Source organism: Schistocerca serialis, chromosome 7, assembly GCF_023864345.2.
Source record: "Schistocerca serialis cubense isolate TAMUIC-IGC-003099 chromosome 7, iqSchSeri2.2, whole genome shotgun sequence".
In the NCBI taxonomy this organism is placed as follows: Eukaryota; Metazoa; Arthropoda; class Insecta; order Orthoptera; family Acrididae; genus Schistocerca; species Schistocerca serialis.
In genome coordinates this window covers 377,651,225-377,666,336 of record NC_064644.1, presented here as the reverse complement: position 1 = coordinate 377,666,336, position 15,112 = coordinate 377,651,225, and the positions used below count along the sequence as shown (strand labels likewise).

The window sequence follows — 15,112 nt, the reverse complement described above, 5'->3', positions numbered from 1 at the left end:
CAAAATGTTCGATTTTGGGAGAGAGAAGAACCACAAAATGTTCGTGTTCATTAAAAAACAGCGCATGGAGAAAAAGTGAGTGTGCATAGCTCTGTCCATTTTCGGCCTAATCGGACGAGTATTATTCAGTGACACTGTCAGTGCTAAACGATAAAAGATAATGTAGAAAAATGACTTTGTGCTACATCTTCTTGTCACCAATGTTCCAACGAACACATAGATGGCACAACACCACATACGACTGATGCTGTACTGAATTGTCTACAGGGTCCTTTTGGCGTCCTTCAAGTCCAAATTTAAACCCTTGTGATTTTTTCGGTGTGTATATTTGAAAGAGAAACGCTTCCCTTTGAGACCACAGAATGTTATGGAAATGCGTGTCCGGGTAGCGCAATTATACAACGAGATAATAGGAAAGTTGTGCCCCGAAGTTGAAAGGAATTTGTGTACTTGCCTTCGCAAAGTTGTCCGCTGCACTGGAGCGCATATGGAACAAGTGTTGAAGTGAATAGGATTTCCAGCAACCGTATCGTCTTTGTGTAAAGTTTAAATATTTTCATTTCAGAAATAAAAGTGTTGCGACAATATTAAATGTGTCAACTACTCATCAGCCGTACTAGTGATGCGACTACTCAACTCCAGTGAGAACCAGAAATGTTTGATACTTTAAGTTTCCACAGCGAGAATGGGTCTTGGAATCGGTTCAGGAGGCAGCTCTAGATATGGAACTGCGTAATGAGGTACGTACGTCACATCAGAGTCTTCTGAGCAACGACGAGACTGCAGATGAAAGCCTGGTCTGCGGATGGTGCTATAGTTTCCAGTGCCGGCCGAGGTGGCCGAGCGGTTCTAGGCGCTACAGTCTGGAACCGCGCGACCGCTACGGTCGCAGGTTCGAATCCTGCCTCGGGCACGGATGTATGTGATGTCCTTAGGTTAGTTAGGTTTAAGTAGTTCTAAGTTCTAGGGGACTGATGGCCTCAGAAGTTAAGTCCCATAGTGCTCAGAGCCATTTGAACCATTTTTATAGTTTCCAGTCTAGAGACTGATTTGATGCAGTTGTCCACGACTGACTATTCTGTGTAAGCTTCTGCATCTCTGGAAAATTTACTTTCATTTGAAAACGCTCACTGTAGTCAACCTTTGATCTCCCTCTACAATTACCCTTCCGTCCATCCCATCCAGCGCACTTTCCACTGCTACCAAACTGATTACTCCTTGATAGCTCAGTATGTGACCTTACAAACTGCACCTTCTTGAATTCAGTTTATGAGAAAAAATTCTCACCGATTTAGTAGTGTATCAATAGTCGTCTGCTCTACCCACTTTCATCATCCTTTTGCAACACTACATTTCAAAAGCTTCTGTTCTCTTCTTGTCTGTAGTGTCCATCATCCACTTTTCACTTCCTAATAACTTTCACTCCATGTACCTGAAGAAAACACATCCTAATACATGAGCTTTTTCTCGATACCAAGAAATTTGTCTTTTTCAGAATGTCTTTTATTGCTAACTTTTTCGATGCTGAGCATGGGTATATACGTCCTGCTATGCCCGTCCCCAGGCGTTGTAGACGTGTATACGCACGCCGCTAGCGTTTTCTTACAGTGCTGTGGACGTCTATCCGCCGACCTCTCACGGCTGCGGACGAGTTATTTCTATAGCTCGGTAAATAGCAAAGCTTAGAGTATTTATCGTATAACATATATGCTCATTGCGTGCTATTATTTGCAAAAAACTTGGTATGACATCTCCTTATCGTTTGTGAGATATGACTATTGTTATGACCACACAATTAGCTTTTTGCAAGGACGTGAATAGGTGCGTCGCGCATGACCGAATGTCGGATATGAAACCCAGTAATTCGAGAACGGAATGAGATATCGTTCTGCTCTTAATTTTAAAAAAAAATTCGATACCTTATCTAGCCTTCATTCACTGCAATGTATGAACTAAAATCGACCTTACAGAAAGTTTGTGCAATGCGTTTGCACCTGTGCAAAATTGTTATAAATTCGCTAAATTTTTTGGTTAATTTGAAGTAGCGCAATGACTATGGCATACGACGGAAGAAATTCAGTTCTCTTTCGAGCGCAGATATCAGACTGTAAGATGTGCAAAGATTAAGTGTTTTCACCAAACGGTTTTCAAAAGACTGGATGCTAAGTATTTCATATCAGCCGTCTGCCAGCACAGGCAAAAGCATTTGGCGAGCAGTGCAGCTATAACAAAAGAAGCCATCGGCGGGGAATGCGGAGAGCAAGTCTGTAACAACAAAATGTCTAATGTCAGACTACGTTTTATATTCTCTTCAGCACCGCCATTGTCACTTATTTTACTGCACAAATCGCAAAACTCATTTACCGCTCTATATGTATCATTTCATAAGCTGTTTTCCATAGAACAGTCTGATTTCATTCGACGGCACTAGGTTCCTCTGGCTGTACTTTCGTTGGAATTAATCTTAAAATCTATTTTCAAGACATTACCCAGCGCGTTTTACTGGTCTTACAAATACTTCGAAGAATTGCAGTGTTGTCGGCCAACTTTAAAGTTGGTCTGCAGATGCGCTATGGATACGTAGATACTCAGTCGCCTCCACTGGCAGACGCTGCAAGAGAGGCGTTCTGTACCACTGTCCCGTCTACTATTGAAGTTCCGAGAGCGTAGGTTCCTAGGAGAGTCAACCGACATGTTGCTTTCCCGTACGCCTATCTCGTGAAAAGACTACCGAGATAAAATCAGAGAGATTGAAACTCACACAGAGGCTTACAATAATTCGTTCTTCCTGCGAACCATAGGCGACTGGAACTGCAAAAAAAGGGAAGTGAGACTAGCACTGAAAGTAGTCTCCGTCACACACCCTAAGATGGCTTGCGGAGTGTAGATGTAGATGTAGATACCAAATGGGCAGTACATCTAATCCCACCTGTTGAAGCTGACGTCCAGCGCACAAGGACCAGTGAGCCACCGCAAAGCAGGGTTCTTCGATTATGAACTTACTGCTAGGTGTAACTACACAGTGCAGCGTGTTTCAGCACATCACTCATACTTTGGCTAATCTACTCGGACACGAAAATTTCTTTTATCTGACACAGTAACTGTCTAATCGCTTTGTATCTCCGTTGAGTCATTACTTCTGAAACTGAAGCAACTAAATTAAATGTAAATTCTTTCTTCTTGTCTGGTTCAGTACGTTTTCCTTTCTCGAGATAGAACACATATTCAGTATCAGACTGTTATGTGGCTCGCCGCACGTAGCCTTCTTCGTAAAAATTCAAAAAATGGTACAAATGGCTCTGAGCACTGTGGGACTCAACATCTTAGGTCATAAGTCCCCTAGAACTTAGAACTACTTAAACCTAACTAACCTAAGGACAGCACACACACCCATGCCCGAAGCAGGATTCGAACCTGCGACCGTAGCAGTCCCGCGGTTCCGGACTGCAGCGCCAGAACCGCTAGACCACCGCAGCCGGCGTAAAAATTCACTTTCATCCTTTCACTGTATTGTGTAATTTGGATAGACAACATATAAGGATTGAAGATAGTTTTCAACGTCTCTCAAAACTATTTAATCTTTTTACTATCACATGTAGTCGACATTATGTTTCCTTTCCTTTCTAGAACTTTTGAAATCTGATTATCGCTCCGTGAATATCTAAGTAATCACTGAAGAGACGCAAAATATTGGCAGCAATGACCAAAGAAATCGGTGTATAGTGTCGATCAAGTGTAACAGTATTTTTGATTCAGAGTCTCACAAACACTTGCTCTGCACTGTAGCTCAAGAATTCACGTCCGTTCTTCAAGTGTGAGTTAGCTTGTGCTTTTCTCTATTCAATTCACTGAAATAAAAGAACTGTTATTTTTACTTTCCCTAATTTTGGTCCCTTTGTACGTTCTTCGCTAATTCAACCTGAACTCTGATTGGAGGATTTAGAATGGATCTATAGAAATTAATGTAGCCAGTAACAGTTTGATCCGGCTTACAAGAAGACTGAAGGAGAATACTGCACGCTACTGAAATTTATGTAGAGGGTAAACATTTATATGCAGACTATTCATAAAAGTTGCTAAGTATACGCACTCTGTCGCCGAAGTTCTCGAAAGCCAGTCTCGCATACTCTTCGAAGTAGTCAGCGATCCTGGGATTGGGCCATCCACCGATGTCTTGCAGTTTCTGTGGGAGGTCCCAATGGAAGAGCGTCACCTGGTCAAAAAACACATTTGATGTTAATAAATTTGTGTAAGGGATGTGAGTTGCCCTCATCACAAGATAATACATAATTTAGCCTTAAGCTAATGTACAGTGCTAATACAATTCGAATGTTCAACAAACTGTGAAGGAAACAATGACTTACGTTAATAGTTGTTAAGTGATGGAAAGCGTGCACCTTATGTATGATAACACTCGAAATACTGAGTTTCTCTTTATGTGTTTCATCGCGTCACTGGCGGTTCTGCGTCCTTGCATAAAGAGTACTGCCCATAATGGGTCCTTCAGGTACTCTGTTTCATTCTTTGCATGTCATAAGTTTCAGCACCATGTCACATTTATTGCGAAGAAAAAATGTATACTTATTTTCTCAGAGTCATAGAAATTTTGTTCTGTACATTGTGTTTAACTGTTGGTGTATAGCGTTCTCCGAGTCTTGTACGGGAACCATCTCGACATTGTCAAAATGACTGGGAGAAATCTCCTAAAATCCACTTCTTGTAGGAGACAGAATCAGTAGTTAAGACAGTGGAAGTGATAAGGAAGAGGAAATAAACTCTCATTTAAGAATAAATATCCCTGCTACAAGAAAGTATTTTTTATTTGTAAGGAATTTATTTGGAATCACCAGCTGCATGTGTGAGGGTCGCCCAGAAAGTAATTTGTTTTGTCGTGTACTATCGGAAGTCGTGGGAGGAACTTAACAGTCGCTGTAGGCCAGTGTATTTTCAGCCACGTTAGGGAGAAAGGCATGTCGCTTTAAGTTCGTCTTCAAAAGCCGTTAAAAGTGAGCATTGCAGTTATAAATCCAGCCAAATCTGTAATCAGTTCTGTAATACGGTTTTAGGACTAAACATTTTAAAAACACGCTGTGTACGAGTCGACTGTGATGAGTCAAACTATCGTGCGACGGTGGTGTCGTTTGTTTAAGAGTGGAAGCATGAATATCTATTTTGTTGGCATAAATTGTGCTTCGTCTGTAGTCAGTACTGAATTCTTCAGAAGACTGACGAAAAGTTCACAAAAACTGGCGATTTGTGATATCTCACCTCCTGATCGACTTCCCACAGATTTCTTTTAGTGTTTTGCATGTGATGCTGACTAAATAATTCTGGTACCTAAAACTGTGTGTTTGTGGGTTATGGAAAAGTTTTCTGAAAACCACGAGCCTCAATGGATGACTATTCAATTGAGTTTCTTTTGCATTACAATACGTACGGAGGTTTTTTTCGGAACAGAATCGTGTTGATGACGAGGCTTGGGTTTCCCAAAATGAAGACAAGAAAGCAGTCAACGCTGTGAAGTCACACCGTCACGCGGTAGTACCGCTTCTCAAAATATTGACAGAAAAGAGCTTTCGGGCGAAAGGATTTGTTTCACAGTATGGAAGATGAAGTGCTGATATCTTTCAAGTTAGGGCTTTGCAGCGGCGTGCCAAAGTACATGTGTGCCGGGTGTGCGGACCGTGTGCGGGCCGAAGCTCGACCTGTCTCGGCTTTGCTCCAACGTTCTCGGATGTACTCGTTAAAGTGAGACATTTCGTTTAGTACTGTGGTGTGGCATTTTTCTGGCGGCACTACTCTCTTCATTTCAGCAGAATCGCGGTGACACATCAGCGCTGTTTATCCTTCGCTGTTTGTTCGTCTTATGGAGGACGTTCTCTGGTCCAGTGGCTGTTTTGCACAAAAAGAGGCAGTCTAACGACCTGTCGTCACAAACCTTTAAAAATGAATGGGAGTGACCGAAGAGACTGGTAAAAATCCTCAATATACGTTACGCAGTCACATAAGTAACGGGTACTGCAAATATGCTATGAAACGACATTGCAATATCACGCAGAAAGAATTTAAAAAATTATTTGCCAATGAAAGAGAAAAATAATTACACCGATAGCCAGACTGCATCCATTGTCCTGTACATCAAGAACCACCTTATGCTGAATTTGCAGGCATGCAGCACGTTATGAAATCGGTGGTACGAACAGTAACATTTCTGAAGTCGCACGCATTATTCCAAGGTGAGTTGCAACATTTTTCGACAAAGAATATGAAGACTTTATATAATACTGCAAAATACGTACGTTAAGTCAAGGGGCATGGCTGGAACGATTTTCGATTTAAAACTCACCATTGTTGAATTTATGAAGGAAGAAAGAGGGCTGAAATGAAAATTAGAACACGGGAAATGTATTGCTAGACACTGCATTTTAATTGGAATTACTCAACATTGTCTACAGTAAGACACTGCAAGGTGAGAAACAACTTTTTCAGGATTTAAAAGAAAATCGATTTTTAGAAAAGACACATTCTGAGTGACACAGTCCAGTTTTTTGAGCTCACTGGCGTTAAAGGAAACGCGAGGTTTGAAGAATTCATTGAAACTATTACGACAGTTTCCTAAACTTTTTAATGAAACTACCAATCTTACATCTGCCTTCCAGCTGTTTTTGAGCCCATTTGCGGTTTCATTAGAAAGTGTCGCTGTGCATGAACAGATGTAATTACTTGATCGGAAAGATAATTCTCATTTTAAAGACAAGTCCTTCTATGTTAAAACTGTCCTAAACGTCTACATTGCTTTCCCCAGGTAGAGTTTCCTCGTCTAAATAACGCGGTTGCAAAAGTGCTACAATATTACGCTCAACATAAATTTGTGAAAGCCCTTTTTTCGGTTATGAAACTGAATATATCACGATTACGTGGAAACAAGAGTGCGAAAATCTGTGAAATTGTGTTTGTCTGTATGCTGACAGTTCATACCGGATAAAAACTATATTACGCCAAAAATAATTAAATAATACTGGCAATTTGTTTCCTTTCTGTTTTACGTTGTTAAAAATGTGAAATAAAAGCCAAATCGTGTGCAGTGTGACTGCGCTGTAAGTTTGCAGTTTCCCCTCCTCCGTCTCAGGCAGCGTGGTGAGTTAGTGGCGGAAATGTGCAGCGAGGCTGAGTGCTATGGTACTCGGGCCAGGGCACAATCGTTGGCCGAATACTTGGCCACCCCCCTTCTAGGGTCCATGTTTACTAGACATATTTGCTGCGAATGATTGTTCCTGTCATACCCTGAATATTAATCATTCCTTCTGCGATACCCAGTGTACAAGCAATATTGCATCAGTGCAAATAGGGCGATTTTGAACGTCCTCTCTACACCACAAACTTCGTTCCAAACAATTGGCTTCAAACTCAGGTGCCAAAATTTTGTGGTAGGGGATTATTTAAGTGAAATAATAGGCGCTTAAATCTGAAAGATCATTATGCAGAGAGGGAATACAGAGCTGTAAATTCAAAGTTTTTCTAATACGTTTTATTCAACCATTCATTTATTTTATCATAACGTAATAGAGGTTACTTTCTGGATAACTGTTGTACAATACAAGATGTCGCTTTCGTCATCTGTTCTTTAAACAAAACTCTGGGCTTACAATTTAGCTATTAAGCACATCTAATGGATAGTTCGGGGATTATCTATACAGAAGAAAGCCCTGATGGAGCCGCAGGTGGTTCCCTCTGTATCTGGCACACCTGCTGAGAATTAGGAGTTCACCACGTTTCTGGAAACCTTTTTGGTCTATACATGGTTACATGAAAACAAGGACAAAGAAACGCAGCCGTAATGGGGTAATAGAAAACTGTCGTAGTGAACTATCGTAATCTCCCTAATACGAGCAAAGATCAGCCTTATAGACATATAGAGGAAATGAGGATATTTGTTATGAGAATCATTCGTAAGCCCTATCAAGGAGACGCCGCCTTAACGAAACATTGTATGTGTAGGCGAGCGGGCTTGTGAATTTCAATGAAGCTGAGGGCTATCTTGGGACTATATGGGTGGCAATCACATGGGCCCTTAGCTGGCATCACTTCCGCTTACTTATGTTAGGCCTCTGACGTATATTTTGCTATCAGGTGTTAGGCTTCGAGGCCCGAGGGTATATTTCTCTCTAAACGGGCAGAGAAGCCAGCTTCTCATGGGGAGGAATCCTCAATGAAAATGCTGCGAGTCTGAAGGCGGCAAGGCGGCAGCCCCACCAACAGATCTCTATCAAGCAAGATTTTCTTACTAAAAAGCTTCATAAAAATAAGCCACACTGACAGCAACGAAACGACTGTGCAAGAAAAGGATAAAGACTTTGTAATATGGGACAAACTACTCTTAGCTACATGGAATGTTCCTGGTTTAGCTGAAAAGGATACAGAACCCACTCGAATTAAGAATTAAAGGAAATAAAATCTAATATAGCGGTTCTAAAATAAACGAAAAAAAAACCTCAAAGGATCCCAACATATAGCAGACTAATCATTGATTTATGGCGGAGCTAGTAAACAACAAAAAGCAGCTTTTAGAGTTGCTATAATTATCGCTGACATGTGCGAGAATTATTGCACAGTCAGCTTAACAGCTCAAGCATCCAAGTTACTGACAAGAATAGTATACAGAAGAATCGAAAAGAAAATTGAGGATGCACTAGATGACGATCAGTTTGGCTTTAGGAAAGGTAAAGGCACGAGAGAGGCAGTTCTGACGTTGCGGTTAATAATGGAAGCAAGACTAAAGAAAAATCAAGAAACGCTCATACGATTTGTCGACCTGGAAAAAGTGTTCGACAATGTAAAATGGTGCAAGATGTTCGAAATTGTGAGAAAAATAAGGGTAAGCTATAGGGAGAGACGTGTCATATACAATATGTACAACAACCAAGAGGGAATAATAAGAGTGGACGACCAAGAACGAAGTGTTCGTATTAAAAAGAGTGTGAGACAAGGATGTACTCTTTCGCCCCTACTGTTCAATCTGTACATCGAGGAAGAAATGATGGAAATAAAAGAAAGTTTCAGGAGTGGAATTAAAATTCAAGGTGAAAGGATATCATTGATACGATTGGCTGATGACATTGATATCCTGAGTGAAAGTGGAGAGGAATTACATGATGTGCTGAACGGAATGAACAGTCTAATGAGTACAGAGTATGGAGTGAAAGTTAATCGAAGGAAGACGAAGGTAATAAGAAGTAGTGGAAATGGGAACAGTGAGAAACTTAATATGAGGATCGATGGTCACAAAGTAGATGAAGTTAAGGAATTCCCATCCCTAGGCAGTAAACTAACGAGTGACGAACGGAGCAAGGAGGACATCAAAAGCAGAATAGCAATGGCAAAAAGTGCTTTCCTGGCCAAGAGAAGTCTACTAATATCAATTACAGGCCTTAATTTGAGGAAGAAATTTCTGAGACTGTAATTCTGGAGTACAGCTTTGTTGGTAGTGAAACATGGACTGTGGGAAAACCGGAACAGAAGAGAATCGAAGTATTTGAGATGTGGTCGCTACAGACGAATGTTGAAAATTAGGTGGACTGATAGGGTAAGGAATAAGGTGGTTCAGTGCACAATCGGAGAGGAAAGGAATATGTAGGAAACGCTGATAAGGAAAAGGGACAGGACGAGGACATCTGTGAAGACATGAGGGAATGACTTCCATGGTACTAGAGGGAGCTGTAGAAGGTAAAGCTGTAGAGAAAGACAGAGATTATAATACATTCAGCAAATAATGCAGGATGTATGTTGAAAGTGCTACTCTGAGACAAAGAGGTTGGCACAGGAGAGGAATTCGTGGCGGGCCGCATCAAACCAGTCAGAAGACCGATGACAAAAAAAAAAAAAAATAATAATATTAATCATCGATAAGGAGTGAGCTAATAAGATAAAATATCAGACTTTCGTAAATGACACAATAGTAGTTGTTAGATTTAAAATTCCTAAGGGGTCATCTGACTATAATTGGAGTATATCCCCACAGAGAAGGCAAAAAGGAAGAAAGTGAAAGATTCTATGAAGAACTACACAAAGAAATGCGTAAAAATGTGAAAATTGTCATTATCTTATATTATCAAGAGATATGATTGCACAAGTGGGTAAAATACTGATTAAAGACGCTATAGGTATTTTGGTGAAGGAATGATGGAGAGAAGCTGAGGCAGTTTGCAGCATTTAACAAATTAAGTATAAAAATACTTTTTTTAAGAAAAAGACATGATTAAGTTTCCTTGGTGTGCAAGGGGACGTAAATCACGAATTGACTACGTCATTACGAATAAAATTAATTTTCATCGAAATAAGAAATATAGAAGTCTATCGAGGAAGTGACATACCAACTGATCGCAATTTGTAAATATCAAAAATTCATCTCCTAACAAGGTGGATGAAAATGAAAACCAATGAAAGAGCGAATGGAGAAGCGTTTAAAATATATCTACTACAAGGAGAGAGTATAAAAAATTATATCAAGATCTTCAAATACAATAACAAGAAATTAACCAAGATGTTAATGAGGAATGTGATGCCATTATACAAGCTATAAGGACCATAGCTAACGAATTGTTAGGTAAAAGTGAAAGTGCCAGAAGGAAAATGAGTTAGGAATATGGAATGATGAAATTACAAAGGCTATAAAGGACCAGAAATTAGCTTATGTGCAAGCGCTATAAGAAATAGACGAAGCAAGGGAGATCTACATCTTTCTACATGGATACTCTGCAAATCATATTTAAGTGCGTGGTATAGGGTTCATCGAACCACCTTCACATTTATCTATTATTCAAATGTCATATTGCGCGTGGAAAGAATGAACACCTGTATCGTTCCGTATGAGCTCTGATTTCCCTTATTTTATCGTGGTGATCGTTCCTCCCTATGTAGCTCGGTGTCAACAGAATATTTTCGCATTCGGAAGAGAAAGTTGGTGATTGGAATTTCGTCAGAATGATTTCCAGCCCAAATCCTGTATCATTTCTGTGACACTATCTCCCATATTTCGCGATAGTAAAAACGTGCTGCCTTTCTGTGAACTTTTTCGGTGTACTCCGTCAGTCCTATCTGGTAAGGACCCCACGCCGCGCAGCAGTATTCTAAAAGAGGACGGACGAGCGTAGTGTAGGCAGTCTCCTTAGTAGGTCTGTTACATTTTCTAAGTGTCCTGCCAATAAAACGCAGGCTTTGGTTAGCCTTCCCCACAACATTTTCTATGTGTTCTTTCCCATTTAAGTTGCTCGCAATGGTAATATCTAGGTATTTAGAAGAATTTACGGCTTTTGGATTAGACTAATTTATCGTGTAACCGAAGTTTAACGAAATCCTTTTAGCATTCATGTGGATGACCTCACACTTTTCATTATTTAGGGTCAACTGCCACTTTTCGCACCATTCAGATATTTTTTCTAAATAGTTTTGCAGTTTGTTTTGATCTTCTGATGACTTTATTAGTCGATAAACGACAGTGTCATCTGCAAACAACCGAAGACGGCTGCTCAGATTTTCTTCCAAATCGTTTATATAGATAAGGAACAGCAAAGACCTATAACACTACCTTGGGGAACGCCTGAAATCACTTCTGTTTTACTCTATGACTTCCCGTCAGTTACTACGAAGTGTGACCTCTCTGACAGGAAATTGCAAGTCCAGTCACATAACTGAGACGATGTTCCTTAAGCACGCAATTTTACTACGAGCCACTTGTGTAGTACAGCGTCAAAAACCTTCGGTAAATCCAGGAATACGGAATCGATCTGAAATTACTTGTCAATAGCACTCAACACGTCATGTGAATAATAGTTGTGTTTCACAGGAACGATGTTTTCTAAACCCATGTTGACTGTGTGTCAATAGACCGTTTCCTTCGAGGTAATTCATAATGTTCGAACTCAATATATATTCTAAAATCCTGCTGCATATCGAGGGTAACGATATGGGCATCTAATTTAGTGTGTTACTCCTACTACCTTTCTTGAATATTGGTGTGACCTGTGCAACTTTCCAGTTTTTGGGTACGGTTCTTCGCCGAGCGAACGGTTGTATATAATTGTTAAGTATGGAGCTAATGCACCAGCATACTCGGAAAGGAACCTAATTGGTATGCAATCTGGACGAGGAGATTTGCTTTTGTTAAGTGATTTGAGTTGCTTCACTACTCCGAGGATACTTACTTCTACGTTACGCATGTTGACAGCTGTTCTCGATTCGAATTCTGGAATATTTACTTCGTCTTCTTTTGTGAAGGCATTTCGGAAGGCTGTGTTTAGTAACTCTGCTTTGGCAGCACTGTCTTCGATAGTATTTCCATTGTTATCGCACAGAGAAGGCATTGATTGTTTCTTGCCGCTAACATACTTCATTACGACCAGAATCTCTTTGCATTTTCTACCAGGTTTCTAGACAAAGTTTCGTTGTGGAAACTGTTAGAGGCGTCTCGCATTGAATTCCGCGCTAAATTTCGAGCTTGCGTAAAGGATCGCCAATCTTGGGGATTTTGCGTCTCTTTAAATTTGGCATGTTTGTTTCGTAGTTTCTGCAACTGTGTTCTAACCCGTTTTGTGTACCAAGGAGGATCAAATCCGTTATCTGTTAGTTTATTTGGTATAAATCTCTCAATTGCTGCCGATACTATTTCATTGAATTTAAGCCACATCTGGTCTACACTTGTATTATTAATTTGGAATGAGTGGATATTGTCTCTCAGGAAGAAGTCAAGTGAATTTTTATCTGCTTTTTTGAATAGGTATATTTGTGCCTTATTTTTCGAGGATTTGGGGTTTAGAATATTCAGTCTCGCTACGACAACCCTGTGTTCACTAATCTCTATATCAGTATTGATGCTGGTTGTTAACTCAGGATTATTTGTTGCTAAGAGGTCAAGTGAGTTTTCACAACCGTTTACTATTCGTGTGGGGTCATGAACTTACTCCTCAAAATAATTTTTAGAGAATGCGTTTAGCACAATTTCGGATGATATTTAATGCGTACCTCCGGAATTGAACATGTATTTTCGCCAACATATCGAGGGAAAATTAAAGTCACCACCAACTATTATCGTATGAGTCGGGTACGTGTTTGAAATTGAACTTTTCAGCAACTGTATCATCTGAACTGGGAGGTCGGTAAAAGGATCCAATTATAATTTTATTCCGGTTTCCAACAATGACCTCTGCCCATACTAACCCACAGGAAGTATCTACTTTAATTTCGCGACAAGTTAAACTACTTCTGACAGCAACAAACACGCCACCGCCAATTATGTTTAGCTTATCTTTTTGGAACACCGTTAGGTTCTTCGCAAAAATTTCGGCTGAGCTTATATCCGGCTTTAGCCAGCTTTCAGTGCCAAGAACGATTTTAGCATCAGTGCTTTCTATTAGCTTGGAGCTCTGGTACTTTCCCAACACAGCTACGACAATTTACAACTGTTATACCAATGGTTCCTGTATCTACGATCTTCCTGTGTTCAGCCTGCACCCTTTGTGACTGAAGCCCTTCTTGTGTTTTCCCGAGACCCTCTAACCTAAAAAATCACGCAGTCCACGCCACACAGCCCCTGCTACCCGTGTAGCCGCCTCCTGGGTATAGTGGACACCTGACCTATTCAGTGGAACCCGAAACCCAACCACCCATTGGTGCAAGTCGAGGAATCTGCAGCCTAAACGGTCAGGACCGTCTGAGCCTCTGATTCAGACCCTCCACCCAGCTCTGTACCAGGGGTCCGCAATCGGTCCTGTCGACTATGCTGCAAATGGTAGCTCTGCTTTCATCTTGCAAGCAAGACTGGCAGCCTTTACCACTTCTGTTAGCCTATCCAAACCTGAGAGAATCTCTGCTGATCCAAAGTGACACACATCATTGGTACCGACGTGAGCAACCACCTGCAGTTGGCAGCACCCGGTGCTCTTCATGGCTTCCGGGAGGACCCTTACCACATCTGGAATGACTCCACCCGATATGCACATGGAGTGCACGTTGGTTTTCTTACCCCCCTTGTCAGCCAAGTCCCTAAGGGGCCCCATAATGCGCCTAACGTTGGAGCTCCCAACTACCAATAATCCCACCCTCTGCGATTGACCAGATCTTGCAGGCTGAATGGTTTCCTCTGAAACAGGACAGGCGACAGCATCTGGCTCAGCGACAGTGTCAGCCACAGGCAGTACCTGGAACCTGTTTGTCAGACAAACTGGGAAGACCTTACGTGCGGCCGCCTGGGAAGTCTTTCGCCGCCTGCTTCGCCCCGGGGCGACCTCCCACTCGACCACAGGTGAGGGGTCGGCCTCAGTGCGAGCAGTAACTGGGTTTGTCACCGGTGAGGACTGATCGGAGGACTCTGACGTGCTGGACGTCCGTTGGATCCCCACGGCCGGCCCACAACAGTGGCGCCCATCCACTGCAGCCTCAAGCTTCGTAACCGATTCCATCACAGCCTGAAGCTGAGAGCGAAGTGTCACCAAATCGGCTCGCATCGGCACACAGCAATCGCAGTCCCTGTCCATACTAAAGACCGTGGAAAACTAAACTATTCATATAAACGGACTACCGGCACGTGCTGCGCAACTCTACTGAAGAACCTGACGAAAACGCACGAACTGTGTCTTGTAATACGCAGATATTCAAAAACCTAATTACCGAAGCACTCAAGTGAAACTAAATAATTTGCCCCTGATTGGGAACTTTTAATATGTCACAAGATCGGTTTACTTTCTGACGCAAACGAAAACGCGAGAACTGTGTGCATTAGATGTTAAATTTACACGCAGAAACTCAAGAAAGTAAACTATTAAAGCACACAGATGATACAATAAAATTCGCTCCTGGTTAGGAGCTCGTAAATGTCACAACAGCGTTTACTTCCCTGTTGCTGCGTCTGTCTCGATCGGCTACTGCTAGGGAAAACGAAAATTAAGTGAAAAATATTAAAAGGGAAGCTCACCAGAATCTTGGAACAAACTGATAAGCACCTTTTAAGCTGATACACTTGGGAGATAAATCAAGACCCATAATGTGCAGAAGTATCTAGATAAGTGAAGAAAGAATTGTTGCAAATATAATGTAATCGAAGAGGAACAATGCATACAAT

The 15,112-nt window shown here is 41.3% G+C and overlaps 1 protein-coding gene across 1 annotated transcript in view; it reads right to left on the bottom strand.

The window, feature by feature from the left end:
* The window catches only part of LOC126413111 (myrosinase 1-like), a 195,770-nt gene that overhangs the window by 103,122 nt on the left and 77,536 nt on the right, over positions 1-15,112 (bottom strand). The window contains exon 14 of the mRNA XM_050083003.1: positions 4,089-4,213. Within this exon, the coding sequence (XP_049938960.1) occupies positions 4,089-4,213 (125 nt within the window). The remainder of the gene's footprint in view (positions 1-4,088; positions 4,214-15,112) is intronic.